The 22526-nt window shown below is 56.8% G+C and overlaps 2 protein-coding genes across 6 annotated transcripts; both read right to left on the bottom strand.

Annotated features, from left to right (window-relative positions):
* Positions 1-55: 55 nt before the first annotated feature.
* On the bottom strand, positions 56-1573 carry MED11 (mediator complex subunit 11). Its single transcript, XM_042966787.1, has 3 exons — positions 1426-1573; positions 1145-1275; positions 56-499 (listed from the first exon to the last, which is right to left on the bottom strand). Exons 1-3 carry the CDS (start codon positions 1508-1510, stop codon positions 362-364), a joined length of 354 nt encoding a protein of 117 aa, XP_042822721.1. The 5' UTR covers positions 1511-1573; the 3' UTR covers positions 56-361.
* Positions 1574-9524: 7951 nt separating this feature from the next.
* Positions 9525-17597, bottom strand: ARRB2 (arrestin beta 2). 5 transcript variants are annotated; one of them, XM_042966553.1, is made up of 16 exons: positions 17492-17572; positions 16927-17011; positions 14698-14728; positions 13988-14048; positions 13837-13881; positions 13457-13653; positions 13108-13167; positions 12682-12749; positions 12406-12541; positions 12122-12206; positions 11879-11951; positions 11467-11604; positions 10571-10654; positions 10389-10468; positions 10224-10278; positions 9525-9931 (listed from the first exon to the last, which is right to left on the bottom strand). In XM_042966553.1, the coding sequence occupies exons 2-16, from the start codon at positions 16968-16970 to the stop codon at positions 9838-9840; spliced, it is 1251 nt and encodes a 416-aa protein (XP_042822487.1). In that variant the 5' UTR covers positions 16971-17011; positions 17492-17572; the 3' UTR covers positions 9525-9837. The 5 variants fall into 5 exon arrangements, with proteins under 5 accessions (XP_042822487.1, XP_042822488.1, XP_042822485.1 ...); XM_042966554.1 differs by lacking the exon at positions 16927-17011 and having other exon boundaries at positions 17492-17597; XM_042966551.1 differs by lacking the exon at positions 17492-17572 and having other exon boundaries at positions 16927-17468.
* Positions 17598-22526: the final 4929 nt, after the last annotated feature.

A 22526-nucleotide genomic window follows, 5' to 3' on the forward strand; every position in this document is an offset into this window, starting at 1 on the left:
AGTTCTTGTTTTTGCTTCTTTCAATGAAGAACGTGTCTTCATTGGTCCCGTCTGCAGAGGCCTGCGACAGGGTCACACGGTGTTGGAGGAAGTGGGTTTGGTGTCTGAATCTCCGTCTGTCTGAGCTCGCCAGCACTTTCATGGAGGGCAGGAGCAGGAACCAGGGCAGAGTTGTGGCAGGCTTGGTCTGCCAAGTTTCTCCACCCCCCACTTTCAGTCCCTTTGTCCCCATATCCTCTGGCCAGCAGGGCGTGTATGTGGCGGCCCACACTACCCATTGCACAGGTGTCTGGGTTCTGTCCCGGGTGCAGAAAGGCCCTGTCCCGGGTCCTCCTCCGAGCTCTCACTCCACCTGCTTGGCCTAGTTTTCCAGCATCTGCTCACAGGTTCGGGCCACATCACTGAGCTTGAGGCGAGCGTAGTCCACTCGCTTCAGGGCCATCTGACAGTCCTTCCTCGAAGAGTAGCTGGAACCCTCATGGGGCTGCCCCGTGGCCACCTAGGGGACATTCACATTGATCGGTGAAGCACCCCTTCCCTTCCCCATCTCCCCACCCAAGCATCCGGTCTCCTGTATCATTTTCTTCCTTGAGTGTGAATCCATTATGGCACATGGGCGGTGGCTGGGTGACCTCGGGTAAATCACTTAACTTCTTTTAACCTCATCTGTAAAATGTGGGTAACAACAACTACTTCCTAGAGCTGTTGTAGGAATAGATAATGCAGCGTCTGGCATGCTGCAAAATCTTAGCAAATGGTTGTTGCTGTTGTAATGACTTCAGAACCCTCTCGACCCTGTCCCTTTTCTCCACGTAACCACTTCAAACCCACGAGGTCAGGTCAAGTTTCTAAGTGCAAAGTCCTGTGGGTTTGGCATTGTTTACAAGTCCTTGGGAATTCCCTGTCCCAGTAGCTCATGTGATGCAGAGCAGTGAGGCAGGCGGGCCTGCCTTCAGGACTTTCTTTTTAGAAGGAGAAGCCAGCCCTGGAGAGGGGAGGTTCTGCCAAGGGTCATCCGGCTGGGTCGTGGGTGGTGCCAGTGTGGACGGCCAAGTCCCGTCTGGCTCCAAAGGTCAACGATCCCCGAAGGCTAACGCTTAGGCGGAGGGCCAGGCGGGCGCGCAGGACCTCCCAGCACACACACCTGGGTGAGGTAGCGGATCTGAGCCGACAGCTCCGCTTCCACGTGTTGCACCGACGCCGTGAAGGCCGCCGCCTGCCGGTCCAAGAGCCGCTCGTTGCTTTTCTCCTTGGACAATTCCAGGATCACGGTACCTGCGGGGCGGAGAGAGGGCGGGGCTGGCCGGGTGCTGCCCCGCCCCGGGACCCGCCCCGGGACCCGCCCCGCAGCGCGAGCACTCGGGCTCCCTCCCGTCCCCACTGCCTGGCGGCGGGCGGCGCAAGTACCGCCGTCGCGTCCCGAACCTGCATTCTGGAGGATGGCGCCGATTTCCCGCTCGATGTCTTCCAGGGCCCGCAGCCTCTCGTTCGCCAGGCTGTAGGTCGCCATGGTCACTCCGGGACTCCTCCGCGGGGTTTTCTTCTTCGGCGAAACTCGACGCTCGAGCCCGGAAGTGGCTGTCAGCTTGCGCCTGCGCAGGTCGCTCTCTAGCTGAGACTACAATTCCCAGGATGCTCAGCGCAGCCTCGCCTTGCTGGGGCGGGGGTAGTCACCCGGTGAACTACAACTCCCAGGGCGCCGTGCGCACGCCCCGGTCTGCGCCGCCGCCGCCACCTCGCGACCACCTGTGGTAAGAGGCGGTGGTGAAACATTTCGTTCCTTGGACTGAGGTCATTCAGACCTGTCCGCTTTCGCGACACTGCCCTGGGGTATCTATTTGATTTCTTCTATGAGAATTTATCGCGCGTCTGCTGGTGCCGGGTGGCGATGGCGGCAGCTCTGGGGTGTCCCTCCGGACTGGACGGCCGTGGGCTCCGTCGGCGTCCGGCGAGGCCGGGGCAGAGCCTGACTTGGTGAGTGTTGCGTTGTTCGTCCTAGCGCTTCCTCCTGGGCTGCAGCCCCACCGAAGCACAGGCTTGGCAATCTCAGCCTTTCCCCCTTTCCGCTTCCCTATTACGCGGTGGGGTCTGGGGGTCCGGAGGTGAAGGGGATGGAGCCCCACGTGACAGTGAGGTCGATGTTTGCCGAGAGGCACGCTCAGGGTGCACCTTCGGGAGCACAGAGCGAGGATTTGGGGACGCAGCCTTGCCAGAATCGGGTCTTAGGGGTTAATTAACCCGGTGACCGGGAGGTTGGATGGAAAAGGGGATCAGCGCGGCAGGTGCATGGTGCTGAGAAGGGGCCTGCCCGGCCCAGCCCGAGTACAGCAAGGCGTTCGGCCCGGCCCCAGTGAGTGGAGTGTGGCAGCGGCCAGACTGAAGTGCGAGCCGGATCAGGAGAAGGCGGCTTGCAGGCTGAGTAATTTGGACTTTGTTCTGAAAGCACTTGAGAGCGCTTAAAGGATCTCCGAGAAGTGGATTATGACCAGGTTTACCTTTTTTGGAAAGATCCACCTCGACGGCCTATGGAAGGTTGAGAATGAAGCTAGTTCACACGGGGTTAGCAAATGGAGACTTTCAGATCAACTCGGGGATCCGGCATTCAACTCCACTCCTTTTTAAAATCCTAAGGAAATAACAAGGAGGATCGTATTAAGGGGTCAAAGAGAGAGGGGAACTAATTGCAAAACTTTAGATAGAAGCTGGAAAACAGAGGATCAGTGGTAACCGATTTAGTAGTGAAGTGGTAATTAAGCCGGCAGTAAAGAAAACCCTAAAGCAACTTGATTCACTCTTTTTAGTAAATTTTTTAATGTTTGTTTGTTTTTGAGACAGAGACAGAGTGCGAGTTGGGGAGGGGCAGAGAGAGAGAGAGAGAGAGAGAGAGAGAGAGGGAGACACAGAATCTGAAGCAGGCTCCAGGCTCTGAGATGTCAGCGCAGAACCCCACGCACAGGAACCTTGAGATCATGACTTGAGCAGAAGTCGGACGCTTAACCGACCGAGCCATCCAGGCACCCCAATGTTTATTTTTTTGAGAGGGAGAGAGAGAGAGAGCGAGCATGAGCAGCATGAGCAGGGGAGGGGCGGGGGGGGGGGGGAGACAGAGGATCCAAAGTGGGCTCTGAGCTGTCAGCACAGGGCCTGACACGGGGCTGGAACTCATGAACCGCGAGGTCATGACCTGAGCAGAAGTCAGACGCTTTACCGACTGAGCCATCCAGGCGCCCTGTAACTTGATTCACTCTTAAATTAATGGTATCATCATGCACAACTGGGGTAGAGGTGATACTAAAGTGAAGCGGGTTATTTGAGGTAGTTAGGACCCCCACCCCCACCTCGTGCCCCGTCGTTTCCTTACTGCATACATCTCTGCAGCTACTCAGCCCCATCCCGTTACTGGAGGTTTCTTTGTTGAAGATGGAAACAGAGGGTCTTTGGTTCTGGAAGGCGCCCAGGGCACAGTTGTATTGAAAAACAAGATCAGGGGCGCCTGCCTGGCTCATTTGGAAGAGTGCACGACTCTTGATCTCTGGGTAGAGAGTTTGAGCCCCATGTTGGGTGTAGAGATTACTTAAATGGACAAGTGTAAAAAAAAAACTTAAAAAAAAAAAAATAAAACAAGGAAAGTGAAAATAAGTGAAGGTTTATGTACTGAGCTGTTCCGATCTGGGATTCTGTCCTCCAGCTGTGCTAGGATAGAGGCTAAGAATGCAATGACACAACAAAACAGAACTTCCTTTTTCCCCAGAGAACGGTCCAGGCGTGGGTAGTTCAGCACACTCCACGGATCGTCCGAAGATCAAGGCCAGCCCTGCAACTCTGCCACTGTGTATCCCACAGTGTGATCTGCAGGCCAGCAGTGCTGATGGTGTTGTTAGGAATGCAGATCTCAGGCCCAACCACAGAGTTTTGTTTTGTTTTGTTTTGTTTTGTTTTGTTTTGAGAGACAGTGCGAGCAGGGGAGGGGCAGAGAGAGAGGGAGCACAGAATCTGAAGCAGGCTCCAGGCTCCGAGCTGTCAGCACAGAGCCTGACGTGGGGCTTGAACTCATGGACCGTGAGATCATCACCTGAGCCAAAGTGAGATGCTCAACCGACTGAGCCACCCAGGCGCCCCCCCCCCCATTTTTTTTTTTTTTTTTGGTAAGTTTATTTACTTATTTTGAGAGGGAGACAGGGAGAGAGAGAGAATCCCAAGCAGGCTCTGCATCACCAGCACAGAGCCCGAGGCGGGGCTCGAACCCACAAACCGTGAAATCATGACTTGAGTCAAAACCAAGATTTGGACACTCAACTGACTGAGCCGCCCGGGCACCCTCCCCCCGCCCCTCCCCAACCACAGAACTTCAGAATCAGTATCTGTGTTTGAAGGTGCTCAGGGGATGTGTGTGCACAGTGACGTCCGAGGAGCCCTGCTGCTCTGGGGCATTGCCATCTGCCCTGTCACAACTGGGCTGCTGATGTCCCTGGGTCGTAGCCGGCAGCGAGGGGCAAGGAGAAGTGGGGAGGGGGGTGCACCTGGCTCCGAGGTCTGACTAGGAAGTAGCCCGGATCGTTTCTACTCACATTCCACTGAAGAAGACAGTCAGACGGCCTCACCCGGCTCCTGGATGCTAGGAAATCCAGTCCTTCCCCAGGTGGCCAGCTACCGTTCTCGAACATGTTAGGGGAGTCGTGGGCCTCACAACAGCCAGAACGAAGATGGAATAAAGACCTGAAGGTCTCAAAGTTCTCTACCCAGTTCCCTTTCTCAGGAGGTATTTAGAAGAAGACGTGGAAGAGGAAATTACGGGATCCAGGTCGTGGGGAAGGCCTTCAACACTGGAGAGGCGCAAACAGGAACACCAGCTGAGGGGAAGTCTGGGGTGACGGGCATGGAGAATGGCCCGCTCAGCCCGGAGCAGGTGAAGGAGGCTTCTGGAAGGCTGTCTTCATGGAGGCGGAAGAGACAAGCGTCTGTTTTGTTTTGCACGTCCTGAGAGGATATATGGACTTTTGGGGGGAGAGTACAGGGCAGCCTTAGTGATGAATTCAGAGAAAAAGCAGATGCTTGAAATGATAGTTATTCAGGGGAAACAAGAAGAGAGAGATCATCGATATCCCGCGCGTGACAACTGTAGATGACGGATGTGTGAGCATAACAACGGAAATATTGAGTATTGACCCAACCACCCCCCCGAGTATGGGATGCCCGAGTATGGGATGCCCGGGCAGGATGGCGAGGGTTCCCCGGCGGGGGGGAGGGGCAGACGGGAGCTCAGTCTTCACCACGTGTGCTGGGACGCCGGTAGGGGATGCTTACAAATCAAGAAGTAGCAACGGAAGCACATTGTTTGGAGATCTGGAGGTGAATACCGAAAGAAACATCCGAAGGGGGTGCAAGCGGTTGCCCGTGAGGAGAAAGGAGCCGGAGAGGGAAGGGGTATAGGCCTTGTTGCACCCGACTTCCTAAGCTGTGTGCACATATAACTTGGCACATAACAGCGCAGTAAAAGTGAGATGGTAAGGAGGAAATGACTAGGGATTTGCTTCGTGTGGAAGAGTGTCTTTTCTCCGGTGTCCTTCCTCCCTTGAATAGAAGCGACTTGCGAGGGTTTACGGACCTTGGAGGAAGAACCAGTAGAGAGGGGCAGCGGTTGAAGTTGGGGGGGGGCGTGGTTTGATGAATCAGGGTCTCAGACGACTTGGGAGGGGAGAGATCTGAGCACAGGGGGAGGGGTGAGCTTTGGACGGGAGAAGGCAGCTTGACCTCGGCTGTACAGAGAATCGGGATCGATGTCCGTGTTCGTGGGGAGGAGGCGGGAAATTGAAATCATTCGTCCCCGTTAGCCTCATCTCCGTGAACAACCGAAGGTTGTTCGCTATGAGCGTGAGGAAGGTTTGGAATGTAGTGAGTGGGACTCGAGCCCGAGAGGGAGGTGACCAGGAACACGGAGAGGGGTGAAGGGTCATCAGGAATTGAGGGCCCGGCCGAGGTGAGAGACCATAAACTGGCAGTGGCCCCAAATGTGTACCCAGTGCCCCGCAGTGTTGGTACGTAGCATGTGTTAAAAAGCGTTTGTTGAATGAATGAGTGAATGAATGAATGCGTGTGGTTGTGTGATTTTTCTCTGGCAGCGCTCCCTGGCCCTGTGTTGGAGCGGGGCGCTCAGGGTGGTGGGTGGACAGAGCCGGGGGCTGGGTGGCGGCGGGTGTTGAGAGCAGGTGTTTGAAAGAGGTTGAGGGTGCTGATGAGATCCGGTTGGTATCGTGGGCTCCAAGTTCAATCTGGAAAGAAAAGCTCCAATTGCAAGGGAGCAGAAGGGCCAAGAGCTTTGCGACAAAAAAACCCAAGAAGCCATTAAGAAGTGAATTATTAAAAATGTCAGAAGCAGGGGTACCTGGGTGGCTCAGTTGGTTGAGCATCCGGCTCTTGATCTGGGCTCAGGTCACGATCCCAGGGTCCTGGGATTGAGCCCCGTGTCGGGCTCCGCGCTGAGTGTGGATTCTCTCTGCCTCTGCCCCTCTCCCCTGCTTGCTCTCTCTCTCTCTCTCTCTCTCTCTCTCACTCAAATAAAAATAAAATATCAGAAACAAAATACTTTGAAACTAGAGGCGATGACCGCACAACATTGTGAGTGCACTAAATGCCACCGAACTGTATACTTTACAATGGTTAATTTTATGTTATATGAATTTTACCTTAGTAAAAAAAAAAAAAAATCCCCCCCGCCAAAAAAAAAAACAACAACAAACAAACCCTAGAAACAAATTCAAAAGATAATGACAAATCGGGAAAAATATTTACAAGATATATGACCAAGGCTCTATTTTTTTAGTATAGAAGAGCCCTGAGGGTACATTAAAAATGAAGTGCCCCAATAAATTGGGTTTTATCCTCACTCATCATCAAACAAATGCAAATTAAAACTCAGATGATACCATGTCTCTCACCTGCTTGGTTGGTAGAATCCAAAAGACGCTCACCTTCTTTGACCCAGCAAGTCTGCTTTTAAGAAGTTGTCCTGGGCCGCCTGGGTGGCTCAGTCGGTTCAGCGTCTGACTTCGGCTCGGGTCATGATCTCGCACTCTGTGGGTTCGAACCCCCCTGTCGGGCTCTGTGCCGACAGCTCGGAGCCTGGAGCCTGCTTCGGATTCTGTGTCTCCCTCTCTCTCTGCCCCTCCCCCACTCGTGCTCTGTCTCCCTCTGTGTCTTGAAAACAAATAAACATTAAAAAAAAAAAAAAAGAATGAGGGAGATCTATATGTATCGCTGCAGAAAGGAATGCTCTCCCCGCCTCACCACCAGGGAAAAAGGCAGGTGTAGAAAAGGGCTCACGGTATGCTGCTGTCCGTTCAAAACAGTGCAAAATATGTATTTCACTCAGACAGGTGTGACTGAGTCTGAACAGCATCTTCGGAAGAATAACCAAGGAATGGGCCATAGTGATTCCTCTGGGAACGAGGAAGGGGTTGGCTGGGGATCAGGACGGGAGGGAGCCTTCTCTTCACTGTTTAGCGTCGCATACGGTTCCGATGTTTGTTTGTTTAAATCATGTGCCCCTTTTTCCTTTTTAAAAACATTAAAAAACATAAAAAGCTTAAAAAAAAAAAGACACTGTTTCTCAAATCGTGTGTCAGTTCCCCAAATCCACACTGGTGGGTTCCTCCTGGGACCTGCCGAACCAGAGTCTGGGAAGGGAGAGCCTGGGGCACGTTTTCATTGTGCCTCCCAGAGGGCCCGATCCCCCTGAGAAGGTCGAGAGGTCCTTGGGTTGCCAGCATTCCTCCTCTGTGACAAAAGGCCAGGGTGGGCGGGGCGGCGGCCTCTGCAGAGGGGCGCACGAGGTCACTGGCGTTTTGACAGGACTCAGACCTGTGGGTAAACGGTGGTCTGACGTGAGGCGGTGAGCCGTAGGCTAGAGGCCTGTGTGAGCTGCCCCGCCGGCCCCCCAGCCCCATCTGGAACTACTCTGCCCTTGGCCACCTCTGTCCCTCAGTCCCTCTGGCCTCTTTTAGTGCCTGGAACGCGCCCTGTCCCCGCGCTCTCACTCCGTGCCCTGGATGCTCCGGCCCCTCCTCGCCTGTGGGTTCCCTGCTCAAAGGTCACTTCCTCCGGGGAGTCTTCCCCAGACCCCAGCCTGGGTCAGAACTCCCTGTCGCGCGTTCTCGTGGCTCCTGTGCTGCTCCTTGGTAGCACACATGCTGTCATCAAATAACTAGGGAGTGGTTTCGTGTTTGCTTTGGTCCCTGCCACGCCCCTCTCCTCGGCCCGGCACCTAATAGGGACTTAACGCCAAGATCTCGTTCAATCACGGATGATTGGGCCTTAAGAGAAAAAGGGGAGGACGGGTGGGCGACAGAGTGGGTGACGGAGGTGAGGCACGCCAGTGGGGTGGCGCTCAGTCCCCGCCGCCCAGCCTGGGACAGTGGCCAAGCCTCAGGGAGTGCCTGATGAGCACCAGGGGGCTGCCTCTGGGACCTGCCCACAGTGGTGACCCCCGCCGGCCACCCAAACCTTGGCTTCTGGGTTAGAATGAGGGTGGCCAGGCAGGCCCCGCAGGATGTCCGGTGAGGCCAGGGCGGGGGGGCTCCCACCAAGCCCCAGGAACGGAGTGGGTGAGCAGTCACACAGCAGTGGAGATGGACACACTGTCACAGCAGGTCACTGCACGGTCACATGTGTCAGCGGCAATAGGGAAGCGTCTGTCCGCCCAACTCCCAAGGGTGGCTGGTCTACAGGGAAGTGAGGTTTTTTTTTTTTTTTAATTTTATTTCACTAAAATTTTTTTAATGTTTATTTGAGAGAGAGAGAGAGAGAGAGAGAGACAGAGAGAGAGCGCATGAGTGGGGGAAGGGCAGAGAGAGGGAGACCCAGAATCCAAAGCAGGCTCCAGGCTCTGAGCTGTCAGCACAGAGCCCAATGCAGGGCTCGAACCCATGAGCTGTGAGATCCCGACCTGAGCTGAAATCGGATGCTAAACTGACTGAGCCACCCAGGCGCCCCAAATTTTATTTCATTTTAGAGAGAGCAAGTGAGCAGGGAAGAGGGGCAGAGGGAGAGAATCTTAAGCAGGCTCCAAGCCCAACATGGGGCTCGACCCCACGACCCTGTGATCATGACCTGAGCTGAAATCAAGAGTCACGCTCGACCGACTGAGCCACCCAGGCGTCCCAGGAAGTGAGTTTCTATTTCCCCTACAAATGACTAAGTGTATTTCGTGGCTTTACCAAACGGTACCTGTGAGTCTGGACTGACCGAGTCAGTTTCTGTGTTGCCCTTGGAACACAGTCACAGCCCATTCGATGGGACGTTTGTTGACAAGCCTTGTGCCCGGCACTGTGCCGGGACACAGGAGAGGCTGGCTGGGTGCTCGGCCACGAGCACAAGTCACAGACGAGCACCTGTGTGTCCTCACCAGCTGCACAGAAAGCACATACACTCGCGCCTATTAAAACGTTTATTTTCTTCTTTATGCTCAGAAACAAAGAAGTGGCCTTGCCCCCCACCCCAAGGTCTCCTCGTGAAGGAGAAGGAGGCAGAGTGTGTGTGTGTGGGGGGGGGGGGGAGGGAGGATGTCGGATGTGGGAGCTCTCTCCCCTTCTCCCTACTGTCATTCCCCTTTCCAGGACCCCCTCCAGAAGATGCAGGTTTGAGCCACCCGCTGGGGGGGCTGTGGAGGCACAGCTGGGGTCAAACAAGTAATGCCCACGGTCAACAAGAGAAGGGTCCAGTGCGTGTCCGGGAGCCACAGGCGAGGGAGGACGGAGGGGTCCGCCAAGGACTCGGTGCTGAGCGCAGGGAGGGCGGCCGGGCTGGGACCCTCCCCCTCCGGCCCCGCCCCCTCCACCCCCTCTAGCAGAACTGGTCCTCGTAATCCTCGTCCTTCATCCCCTTCAGCCGCAGGCGGGCGAAGTCCTCGAACACGATGTCGTCGTCTGTGGCGTAGCTTGACGGTGGGAAGCAGGGGTGAGGTGAGGGCTCGAGACCCTCTTCTCGGTGCCCCCGCCGCCCTCCCAGAGACAGGGGGGCCCCAGCAGCAACAGGACTGGGCGTGTGGGCGAGAAGGGACAAAGAAGGGACGGTGGCAGGCAGCCTCCCACGGAAGGCTAGGCCCTGGGGAGGTGATGTTTCAGCCCTCGCCCGCCCCCACAGGGGACCGTGGGGAGAGGGCAGGTCTGGGAGTCCCGGAGTCCCTGTCCAAAGGGTTCAGACTAGGAAGGCAGGGGAGGGTCTCTTACTTGGTGTCAAATTCAATGAGGTTGGTGTCCACGGGGGCGTCTGTCTCAGGAGCAGCTGAGGCGAGGAGAGGGGGCGGGTGGGTGGGTGCTGGAAGGGCCAGCTTTTCTCCACCGGCCTGGCTTCAGGCCGTCCCTTTGGGGGCTCGGGGTGGGTGGCATACTCACCTGTCTGGGGCCTGGGGAGGGTGATGTGATCGTGGGGCTTGGGGTGCATGAGGACAAAAGGCAGCTCCACAGAGACATCCCTGGGTTGTGGCGGGGGGGGGGGGGGGGGAGACACAGCATGAGGGGCCAGCACGGCCACGCCCGGGAAACAGTGCGACCCCGCGCTGCCCCGCCGCACTCACCCGCCACGAGCCACCACCAGCTTCACCTTGACCCTGTAGGACACCAGGATTCCCAGCACCTCCTTGTTGGCGCCCTCCTTCACACTGCAATCAGGGGGAGGAGCTAGACCACGGCCCCCCGCACCCCTGCGCCCCGAGGTCTCCCCCGCGGGCTCCCATCAGTGTCCGGGCGCTGGCCACCAGGGCTGTGCTGTCCTCACGGCCGGGCACCCCTCTGCACAGAACCCTCTGGTGGCTTCTCATCGTTCGCAGTAAAAGCTGAAGTCCTTGTGACCTGACAGTCCGCGCTGTCTAGTTCTGTTACCCTGACCCCACCCCGACCCCTGTCCTGTGGTTCGCTGTCACCACGCTGGCCTCCGGCCCGCTGTGTGTGCTCATGCAGTGTGCCCTCGCACACGGGCGCCAGCGCGGGGGGGGGGGGGGGGGGGGGGACGGACCCAGCCCTGACTCTGCGAAGCTGTGGCCGTTGGGGGCTGCCCCCGCCCAGAGGCGCCACAGCCCCTCCCTCTCGCTTCCTCCCACAGACCGGGCCCGGGCCACCTTGGAGTGGGCCTGCCGCTCCCTCTGCCCGGAACACCCCTTCCTTGCGTAGGCACGTCTCCTATGCCTCTGGGTCCTTACCGAATTCACATCAGGGTTATGGCTTCCCCAGCCACCCTGCTTAAAGTTAACACCCCCCTGCCCACACCCCTGCCTTATGTCTGTCTTCTCTGCCTTGCTTTTTCTCAACGCCGGTCTCCGATCTGCCCGCCCGCCCTGCCTAGCATCTCCGGTCTGTCCTGTGCCCGGACACAGCCCTGGCTCCCAGGACAGAGCCCGAGGCGCAGCTGGCACTGACCGCGCCGGTGGCTCCTGGTCTGCAGGACAACCCCCTGCCCCCACCCCGCCCCCCTCACATGGTGCTGGAAGCCAGGTTGGTGTCCTCGTGTTTGAGCTTCCCGTCCAGGGCAAGACCCCGCTTCTCCCGGTTGTCGCTGAGCAGCGGGGTGATGGTGTATACCTTGCAGAACGTGGAGCTGGGCGACACCTGGTCACTGGGGAGCGGGGGCGAGAGGACGAGGCTCCAGGAGGGGCCGGGCCAGGTGACGAGGTCGCTCCCACCCCCGGGGGCTTCGACCCCACGCCAGCCCTTCTCCCTTTGGGCACAGCTCGACCCGCCCAAGGAAACGAACGGCTCAGAGCCACCAGCCTGCGGAGGGAAGGCCCCCGTAGGTGGAGACAGTTGGGCACAATGCCATCCCCACCTCACACCCTCCGGGGCCTGCTGTTCTGCTCTGAGGCGGGGCCCGAGGCCATTCTGATACTCACTCTTGTTCGATCTGAGCCACAGGACACTTGTACTGGGCGGTGCTGAAGAGGCAGATGTCGGCATACTGTCTCACTGTGGGGTGTGGGGGGTCAGCGGCTGAGCAGGGGGCGCAGACTGCCGCCCGCCGCACTCGGACCACCGGCCGGCCCCCCGCCGCCCCCCGGCTGGGCCTCTCACGTCAGGGTATGTCCTGGGGCTGAAAATCGCTCCCCCGAGACCCCCTTCAATCCCCCACCTCCTACCAGAGACTTTGATCTTCTTGACGGTCTTGGTGGAGTTGTTGGTGACGTGGACGTTGACGTTCAGGGGCTCCCCGTGGTAGTACAGCTTTTGAGGGGATGCGGTCGATTTTTGCGGGTCCCTGTTGTTAGCGTGCCCCCCTCCCCCCACGCAGACACGTGGCTCCCTCTTCCTCTAAACCCAGGCCCAAGCCCGGTGGACAGCGTGCTGCCCGGACAAGCGGCTCCAGCCCTCCCCCGGGGATCCCTCTGCACTGTAGCACCTGCGTCACCCTCCTGCACCCCACCTCCTTGTCCAGGGAAGCCTCGAGGTGCAGGGACCGGTCAGACATGAGGAAGTGGCGTGTGGTTTCTGCTGAGGGCTGGGGGCCGGGTTTCTCTGGGGCAAATTGCACCTTTCGGATCACCAGCCGCACAGAGTTCCTGGGGGTGGGGAGGAGGGGTGGGAGGGGCCGGGCCTCAGACACCCAGACCGCCCCCCCCGCCCCTCCCCCCCCACGGGCCTGGGGCTCCTGGGAGAGGGGAGGACGCGATCAAACCATACAGGGGCTCGGTTCCCTCACCTTTTGTGGCTTTTCTCTTCTAGCGATTTGGCACAGAAGGCTCGAATCTCAAAGTCTACTCCACAGGCCTCAGGAGGAGGAGAAAAGGTCACGTCTTACACAAGGTCCCCTCTGCCACCACGCCCTTCCTTCCCTCGTCTTCATCAGGGACTCTTGCCTCATCACAGTCTGAGGAGTGTGGGGCCTGGGGCTCCGTCCCCCCGCCTCTGCTAAAAGCCCAGTACCTGGCCGAGTGAGCCCCCGTACTCCCCGTGGGCGTGCGGCTCCCGAGTCACACGTGAGCAGTGACCCTCCCCCACACACCGTATTTCCACTGGGGACGGTTCCCACCCCGCTCCTCCCTGACAGCCCCCCTCTCGGGTGTGCCCCGGGCTCCTACTGGGCCCTGGTCTGCCCCGGGAGCCCTCAGAGCCCTTCCTGCCGCACCTTCCCCGTGTCCTCTGGGCCCGGCTGCAGCGTGACGGAGCAGGGCAGGTTCTGGGGGATCTGCGGCAGAGGAAAGGGGAGGCTTCAGTTCTCCCAGAGAGCCCCCAGATCTCTCTCCCAGTCTCAGCTCAGAGGCTGGAGGAGGCCGGGGGGTGAGAAGGTAAGAAGGAAGGGGCCCCTGGGAGGAGACAGAGACAAGGGCTTCCTGCAGGCAGGCAGAGGGAGGGAGGTGGGTCTGCTCCCCCTCCCACCCTTCTTCCAGATCTGCACCTGACAGGCGCCTGGCCACCCCCTCCCCCCACCTCAGTCCCAGACCCCTTGCCCTGCAGAGGGTGAGGGACGTCCTCACTGTGAAGAAAAAGGGGTGGGCGTGCTGGCCCAGCTTCCTCAGCAGCCGGTCCTGAAGGCGGGTGGGGGGCCGGGGCGGGTTGGGCATGGGGGGGAAGGCCTGGTAGGTGGCGACGAACAGGTCTTTGCGGAAGGACAGGCCCAGCACGTCCAGGTCCTCGCGGCCATAGCGGAAGGCGCAGGTGAGGGTCACGAACACTGGCGAGGGAGGGCCGGGCGGGGCGGTCAGGACCCCCCCTTCCCCAGCCCCCCAGCACCTAGCCGCAGCGGCTCCTTCCTGGGCAGCGCGAAACCTGCCCGAATCCCACTCCCACTGCCTTCTCCGGCCTCTTTCTGGGGCCCCGTCCTCCTCTGCCGCCCCGACCTCCCCTCGGCCGGTACCTTTGCGGTCCTTCAAGTAGTCAGGGTCCACGAGCACCACGCCATCTGGGAAAGGGACGCCGCTGCATGAGCTCTTTTCCTGTCAGGGCCTCTCCTCCATCCCTCGGCCCCGGGGACTTCTTCCCCTCTTGGGGGATGTGGGCACACTTACCTACAGGGTCCACTCTGTCCAGGTGGTCTACAAAGTCCCGCTTGCCCAAGTACACGGTGAGCTGAGGATGCAGAAGGGACACAGGGAAGACAGGGCAGGTGGGTGCAGGGCAGCAGAACCCTGGAGGGGCCGTCCTGCCCGTGGCCTCCCCAGGCTGGGGTGTCCCCCCGGGTTTCCTTCAGAGCAGGGGACAACAGTGGGGTTTCCCAGACTACCCAACCTTGAGGCTTTTGTCACACCTCTGCCCCACAAGTCAAGCAAGTGTGTGTGTGTGTGTGTGTGTGTGTGTGTGTGTGTGTGTGTGTGTGTGTGTGTGGGGTGGGATGGTGGGGCTTGGGGAGGACTTGCCCCAGGCAGCCAGTTAGAAAGCAGGCTGTGGTGTCACTCCTCTGGGATACACAGGTCATAGCCTGGGGGGTGCTAACTGTTCCCACCCCAGGCACCCTGAGCTCGGCTCCTAAGAGGGTCACAGCTGGGGCTTGGGGCTCCTCCCCCTTCATCTGGCCTCAGGCCGGTCCCCACCCAGCCCATGGCTGAGTGCAGGGGCGAGCAGCCTTTGCGGCGGCAAGGGGCTTCAGGAGGGAAGGAAGTGGGCTCTCAGCTGTCACAGGAAGTGGGGGCTAGAGGTTGGGGATCATCTAGGCGCGGGCCGGGCCTTGCTCGGGCCCACAGAGGGCTGGGAGGAGAAGCAGCATGGCAAACCGACTCACCTTGCAGTTAGGGCTCGACTTCTTGAAGACCCTAACAAAACAGAAAGGGAAGCCCCACTGCCTCCGTCAGACTCGGCAGGGACCTCCCGAGCCGGCCTGAGAAGCAGGGTTCGCCCGCCCCCAGGATTCAGCCCGGAGGCTTCCGGGCTTTGCCAGCCCTACCCCTCCCACTTCTCACCAGAAGGGCGGCCATAGGTCCTTAATGTTCCCGGGCCCCCCTCCTCCGTGCACTCTCACTCTAGGTCCCCTCCTGTGGCAGTCAGTAGTCACTGGTTGCCCAGAAACCACCCAGGCTCTTCCCAGAGGACATCCCCCGGAGGGACCCGAATAGGCAGGCGGCAGTTGTGTTGGTCTAAGACCGAACCCTCCACCTGTCTTCTCTGGGCTCCAAAGACAGCCAGAGTACCTGGAGGGCAGTGGCCCTGGCTTTCGCTCCTGAAATGGTTTCTACCTGGAGGCTCTACTTAAGCGCGGCCCTACTCTGTTAACCTCCAAGGGTTCCCCATCCCTGATCTCAGCAGCCTCAAAGCTCACTTGTCTTTGAAGGCCGAGCCCAGATATCACCTCCTCCAGAAGGCAGAGCCAGCCCGGACTCCCGTTACCCCCCTTTTTTCAGGGGGTTCCCGTCACACTTGATGTTTCACTGGTGGTAAAACTTGTGATAGCATGTCCGGGCAGTTAGCTGTGGACCGTGTGTCACTAGGTAGACCGTGGACGTCACAGACCTCATCCAGTCGGGCATCCCCAGCACAATGCCCGCCGGACCATGAAGATGATGGTGCGGGCTGACATTTAGCGGGGGCATGTGTTATCTCATTTAATAGTCTTAGCAACCCAACGATGGAGGGCCTAATAGTTCTATTTCACAGGTGAGGAAAACGAGGGCACAGGAGAGGGGAAGGATTTTGCCTAAGGCCCCAGAGCAAGTAAATGGTGGGATTCAGATGAATCAGAGGCAGTCTGGCTCTGAGCCCATGCTCTTTGTCAGTAAGCCGTTACACTCTCCTGTCTCTGCAGTTGGGCTTAAGTTCCTTGAGTTGAGGGGGATTCTCGCTTCCCAGAGCTGAAACGCTCGAAGCCCGGACTCTACCCGTTGCTGAGAGGGTAGGTAGGTGTCCAGAGACCCCTGTGCTCTGGCCACTTGCGGGCCTGACATCACTTATCCCAATCCGCTCAGCCGCGATCCCTGGAAGGGTCCTCGGATATCCTGCCAACCTGCCCATCCTTCCTCCAACCCTGCCTTCTCCCCACCTAGTTTTGCTCTTACAACTTCACTTCCCCCTTCTTCCCAGAAGGTCAAGATATCCAAAGGCCATAAGGCAAAGGGTATGGAAGTCCCTGGGTATCCCCATGCAATTAGGGAGAGTAAGCGCTGATACGGCGGCAGCTAGAATAAAGCACCACCTCTTGACCCAACCTGGGGGCTGACTGCCGTGGCATCCAGCTCTCCCTCCCCCTTGCTTCTAGTTTTCCTCCTTGTCCCGGTGTTTCTCCCTATTAGGAGGAAAGCCACCGGGCTGTGGTTTGAGGTAATTGCCCCGGAGCGGCTGCTGGGCACCTGCCCTTTGGAGCCCGGGCTAGGGAGGCACGGCACGTGCACACCGAGGCTGGCCAAGGAGGCAGATCCATGGGGGTGACCGGAGGGGGCCCGCAGAAGCAGATGTTCTCTCCATTTCCTGTGGCCCAGAACTGGATGGGGGTGGCGGGAATTGTGCCAAGTCAGCAGTCCCCCCTCTGGTCCATCCATTCCCCTCCCTGAACCACATAACGGAAATTGGGGGCCTCCCTCAAGTCAGTGACTTCCCCTTTCTCCGGGGGGTGTTTGAGCCCTGATCCGGGACATCAGGCCTCCCTCTGGTCATCTCTCTCCACTACTGCTCGACTTGCTGCTCAGAAGCCTGGGTTCTCCTACTCTGTGGCTGGGGAGCGGCGGGGCTCCTATGATCATCTTTGGCGGAACAAGTGACAGCCCGGTACCAGGGCCCTGTTCCCGATCCCTTCTGGACAGAGGCACACAGCCCCAATCTTCTCCTCTTTTCCTCCTGCTCCCCAGGGACTCAGGCATTCACCCACTGCCCCCTTGGGGGTGCTGGGCCACAACAGGAAGTGGATTTTGCTAGAGACCAAAAAAGAGAACTCGGGGTATCAGTGGAAGGAAGGAGCCTCGATTGCACAGAAAACATCCGGGGAGTGGATGGCGTGCCCAGGGCAGATACTGGCTTCCCTCACCTCCGGGAAGAGGAGTGAGGCCCAGAAGCGGGGAGGGTCGTCATGCACTCCGCTCCCCCAAGATGAAGCTGTTGCTCCTGGCAACCTGGGGTAAGGCAGAAGTTTGGAAGCAGAGCCACCTGGCCCTTGGGACAGCCCGACTGCCCGTGGGGCATTGGACAGGAGGCTTTCCAGCAGCTCGGGACGAGTCTGGGGAGGGGGGATCCCCTCCCGGCATCCAGCCTTCCCATACCCGACCCCTCGGGGCTGGCCACCTGCTCCTCCTTCCTCCGCCCCTGCATCGCAGCCCGCACCGGAGAGCCCAGTCGCTCGGCCCCCACATCCCTGCGAGAACCCAGGCGCCGGTTTCCTGGTCCCCTTCAGCCCTCGCTTTCTGCACAGGGGCCCGGCACGCGTCCCCCTCGTTATCCTCGAGGACCTGGGCGTGCGGCCCCGGATGGCTGCCCCCTAGGGACCCAGGCGTCCGGCCCCCGGATTCTCTCCCGGGTGTCCTTGTCTGGGGACCGTCCCGGCACCAGCTCCGAGCCGCCGCCCACGTCCCGCCGCGTGGCCCCACCTCCCTTACCTGGTGCCCGGTTTCTCCCCCATGGTGCGCGCGCCCGCCGCCTGCCCGGTCCGCGGCTCGCTCGCAGCCTCGCAGCCCTGCTGCCAGGTCCCCGCTCCTCCCCGCGCCACTGCGCACGCGCGGCTCTTTCTCCTCCCCCCCCCCGCCCCTCCGGCCCCCCTCCGGGTCCGGGGAACCGCGGCCAGATGCGTCAGCCCGGCTCGCGCGCGCCGCGCCGCCGCCCGCCCACTCCGCTCAGACCCGCGCGCTGATTGGCTCCGCCCCCGCGCCCGCCCCTCCGCAGCCCCTCCCGCCGTCCCGAGCGGTAGGAAGGGGCGGGGGTCCCTCCCGCGCGCGCGGTCCCTGCTCCCCGCTCTGCCCGCCCATCTCTCCGCCCCTCCGCACCCGCTTGGGAACGATTGGGCCCCCCGGAACGACGGCGCCCGCCTGCCGGGAGCTTAGAGCCCGCTGATTGGCTCCCCGCGTCCAGGACGCGGCGGGGGTCCCCTCCCCTTTGTTTGCTTTCTCGGCGGCGGCGGAGGCGAGGGAGGCGGCGGGGGCGGAGGAGCGGGCGCCGGCACAGTCTGGGAAGGAGGGCTCGGGGACGCACACGTGGGTGAGCGGTTCCAGTTGCGTGATGCTCCCTTCAGCGCGCGCCGCTCGCGCGTGCTCGCAGCCTTGGCCCGCCCTCCCGCCTCTCGGTCGTGGTGTGTCAGCGCCCTCTGGTGTCCGTCTTTGGTCTTCGCGGGGTTCCTTTGCCTAATTTCTCTGACCACCCAGGCCTTTCCATCTGCAGTCTTTGCAGCGAGCATCCGTGCGTCCATCCGTGCCTGTAATGTGCTAGTCACCGTGCTGGGCGACGGGGACACAGACACGAGTTAACATGGCCCCCGCTTCCCTAGTACAGTTCGGGAGACCCATAAACAGGCATCATGATCCCAAGAATGCGAGAAAAGAGGTATGACTCAGAAGACACAGCGCCTGCCAGCGCTTGACTGGGGCAGGGACGGAGGGGACTGTACGCTGTCCGAAGGAGGAGACATTTGAGGACAATCTTTCTGACGGGTGGGCAGAAAGGGTGCTCCCCCAGGGAAAGGCAAGGCGCGTCCTGTTCTGAAGTGTTTGTGGGGGTCGATAGGAGGAGAGCGACTGGAACAGAGTGTGAAGGATTCTGCAGAGCCGGTGAAGGAACGAGACTGAGGTCCTCCCTGGAGGAGGCGGGGCGGGGGAGGACACATGGATCCAGTGGTGGTTTTTTTCAAGCGAAAGACTGGCATGATGAGACTTCTCCTTTAGGAGGATAATTCCGGGCAGGGTGGAGGATGGAGAGAGCGGGGCAGGGTTGTCTAGACTAAAACTAGTCAAGAGATGGTGAATGATGGAGTGAAAGGGAGGAGGGGCTGGGCCGAGGGTCATTTCTAGAGGCGGGGGGGGGGGGGGGGGGGGGCGGGGATGGTAGATTCCTGACATTTCTGGACTTAAGGGGCTCGTGTATTTCTCCTTCTTCCTTCCATCTCTTTTCCCATTCTCCCCCTGTCCTTCCCAGCCAGGTGAACTAACTTCACACTCCCCCCTCCGTTTTCGATGTGACAAAAAGTAATATGCACAATACCACAGTTTCCGAGATCACCTTTAAGGTTCAAACACAGGCTCTCAGTTCCATCACCACCTTCTAAGCTCGCTTTTCACACCTTTCAAGCTGTAGATCAGACACTTCTTTTAGACTCACAAATCACAGGGTGCCTTCGGCTCAGGTCATGATCTCACACTCCGTGAGTTTGAGTCCCGCACCGGGCTCTGTGCGGACAGCTCAGAGCCTGGAGCCTGCTTCGGTTTCTGTGTCTCCCTCTCTCTCTGCTCCTCCCCTGCTCGTGCTCTGTCTCTGTCTCAAAAATTTAAAAAAAAATGTAAAAAATTAAAAAAAATTTAGACTCACGAATCACTTTTGTCAAAGGGTCATGACCAGAAGGTAATGAGACCTATATTGCTACCTCTCTAAAGTGATTTTGGAACTGAAGGGTAGTGGTCTTATGGCACGAACGTGACTGCATTAAAAGATACTAATATAGGGGCGCCTGGGTGGCTCAGTCGGTTAAGCGGCCGACTTCAGCTCAGGTCACGATCTCACGGTCCGTGAGTTCGAGCCCCGCGTCGGGCTCTGGGCTGATGGCTCAGAGCCTGGAGCCTGCTTCCCATTCTGTGTCTCCCTCTCTCTCTGCCCCTCCCCCGTTCATGCTCTGTCTCTCTCTGTCTCAAAAATAAATAAACGTTAAAAAAATTTTAAAAAAAGATACTAATATAAAGAAAATTTCAGAAAGATACTAAAGAAGACTAGAAAGAATGAAAGAGATACACCATTTTACTTTATAATGATGGGAAAAACCATCAGTATAAAGATGTCATTTCTTTACAAGTTGTCCTTAGATTTAACACCATATGAAAATAGCAGTGGGAGGCTGGTCCCAAGGTCGTGACTTATCTCAAGCGATTGTTCCCAGTCTGATCAAACTCCTCATTTGACTCCCTCCCCCCAACCCTTTCTCACTACTGCACCTGATTAGAATTTAAAAATAAATAAATAATGGGAATGCAAGCTGGTGCAGCCACTCTGGAAAACAGTATGGAGATTCCTCAAAAAACTAAAAGCAGAACTACCCTACGACCCAGCAACTGCACTACTAGGCATTTATCCACGGGATCCAGGTGTGCTGTTTCGAAGGGACACATGCAGCCCCATGTTTCTAGCAGCCCTATCGACAATAGCCAAAGTATGGAAAGAGCCCAAATGTCCATCGATGGATGAATTGATAAAGAAGAGGTGGTGTATATATATGTGTGTATATCTATGGAATATTACTCAGCAATCAAAAAGAATGAAATCTTGCCATTTGCAACTACATGGCTGGAACTGGAGAGTATTATGCTAAGTGAAATTAGTCAGAGAAAGACAAAAATCATATGACTGCACTCATGTGAGGACTTTAAGAGACAAAACAGATGAACATAAGGGAAGGGAAACAAAAATAATATAAAAACAGGGAGGGGAACAAAACATAAGAGACTCATAAATATGGAGAACAAACAGAGGGTTACTGGAGGGGGTGGGAGGGGGAATGGGCTAAATGGGGGAGGGGCATTAGGGAATCTACTCTCGAAATCATTGTTGCACTATATGCTGACTAATTTGGATGTAAATTTAAAAAATAAATAAAATTAAGAAATAAAATTAACTAAAAATAAAAAAAAATTAAATAAATAACAATGGGACTTTTTGGGGGGAACTTGATTCTAAACAGAAGAATCAACTTGCAAGTGTAGCCAGGATAATTCTGAAAAAATAAGAATAAAGCAGGCATTTGTCTTACCGCTAAGGTAACTTATTATGTCACAATAATTAAAATTGTGTTATCGGTGCAGTAATACTAAGCAATGAAACAGAATAGAATGTCCAGATACAGACACACAGGGCAGCATTTCCAGTCAATTCGGGAAAGAATGGCATATTCACTAAATTGGGTTGAGACAGTTGGCTATTCATTTGGGAGAAAAAAGTTCTGTCTCCATCTCACACCTTACACAAAATAAATTCCAGTTGGGTTAAAGATCTAAGTGCATGGAATAGAACTATAAAAGTATAAGGAGAAAGTATAGGAAAATATTTTTATAATCTCGGAGGTTGGGAAAAGCCCCATAAGACATCAGACCCCAGGGCTGTAAATAATAACAGCTAGCACTTTATAATACTTAACCACATGCCAAACATTGTTCCAAGCCATTTACAAATATCAGTTCATTTAATGCAGCCCGATGCATTAAGGGTTTATAATTATCCTTATAATTATCCAGGGGGAGGGGGCGCCTGGGTGACTCAGTTGGTTAAGGGTCTGACTCCTGATTTTGGCTCAGGTCATGATCTCATGGTTCGTGAGTTCCAGCCCGGGGTTGGGCTCCCAGCTGACAGTGTGTGGCCAGCTTGGGATTCTCTCTCTCTGCCCCTCCCCCACTCACTTGCCCTAAAAAATAAACATTAAGAAATGAAGAAATGGAGGCTCAGTTAAGGAACTTGCAGGCTCACACAACTAGCAAGAGGCAAAGCTGGTGATTGAACCCAGCAGTCTAGCCCAGGGCCTGTGGTCTGTACCGTTAACACCTTACTTCTAAGAGCCTAAGAGGGTAAAATAAATAAAATGACAAATTGGAAGAAGCCTCTTGCAACCTTGCAACACATGTCACAATCAAGAATAAGTCTCCACATCTACAAAGAGGTCCTACAAACGAATAAACCTGGTATTAATTAGGATTATGTACAAGGCACTATTTTACATGGTCGGTAGGGTGTTAAGTCAATGCAACCTTTCTAGCGGGCATTTGGCCGGTTCCCGTCAAAATTAAAAGTAGGTTTTCTCTTTTATCCAACTCTCATTTACACTCAACAGATATCGAGCACCTTTTATGTGCCAGGCACTGCTCTAGGTGATGGGGAGAAGACTCCTCTCCTGAGATTTGTCTTTTAGCTAGAAGAGATTGTCAATAAGAAAAGAAATACATGTTGGATAGTGTTAGGAGTTAGTTATTAAGAAAAGATAAGCAGGGTGACATGGTAAAGGATGATGGGGGTTGGAGAGCTTCATAAGACATCAAACCCCAGGGCTATAAATAATAAGGGACTACTTTAAAGGAACTACTTAAAAAGAAGCCCTCTTTGAGGATGGGAAGATGATATCAGTCACAGGGAATGAAAGAAAAATTTCTCTAGGCAGAAACAGCAACATGGGCGAAGGTCCTGAGGTGGCAGAGGGCTAGCTGGGGGATAGAAAGAAGGCTAGTTTGGCTCAAGGATCAGAAAAAACCAGGGAAACTGGGGATACTCGTGGTATACTTTGAGGACAGAGAAGTAGGTAGGTATGGGTCAGATCACACGGATTCCAAGTGGCCCAGGTGAAGAGATGGGGTTTCATTCACATCAGATTTGGGAGCCACTGCAGGACTTCAAGCCCGGAGTGACAAGAACTGACTTGACATGTGAAAAGACCCCTTTGGTTGCTTTGCAAAGGGA

The sequence above is a fragment of the Panthera tigris genome, chromosome E1 (assembly GCF_018350195.1).
Source record: "Panthera tigris isolate Pti1 chromosome E1, P.tigris_Pti1_mat1.1, whole genome shotgun sequence".
In the NCBI taxonomy this organism is placed as follows: Eukaryota; Metazoa; Chordata; class Mammalia; order Carnivora; family Felidae; genus Panthera; species Panthera tigris.

What these genes read in the sequence shown, in the direction of transcription:
- MED11 (XM_042966787.1), bottom strand. Translation starts at nt 1,510, where the DNA reads ATGGCGACCTACAGCCTGGCGAACGAGAGGCTGCGGGCCCTGGAAGAC. An exon ending in CGCCATCCTCCAGAATGCAG is followed by an intron (nt 1,276 to 1,425) that starts GTTCGGGACGCG and finishes TCCGCCCCGCAG; the next exon opens with GTACCGTGATCCTGGAATTG. An exon ending in AGATCCGCTACCTCACCCAG is followed by an intron (nt 500 to 1,144) that starts GTGTGTGTGCTG and finishes AATGTCCCCTAG; the next exon opens with GTGGCCACGGGGCAGCCCCA.
- ARRB2 (XM_042966551.1), bottom strand. Translation starts at nt 17,207, where the DNA reads ATGCAGGGGCGGAGGAAGGAGGAGCAGGTGGCCAGCCCCGAGGGGTCG. An exon ending in GGACAGAGTGGACCCTGTAG is followed by an intron (nt 13,882 to 13,987) that starts GTAAGTGTGCCC and finishes TCCCTTTCCCAG; the next exon opens with ATGGCGTGGTGCTCGTGGAC. An exon ending in CTACTTGAAGGACCGCAAAG is followed by an intron (nt 13,654 to 13,836) that starts GTACCGGCCGAG and finishes CTCCCTCGCCAG; the next exon opens with TGTTCGTGACCCTCACCTGC.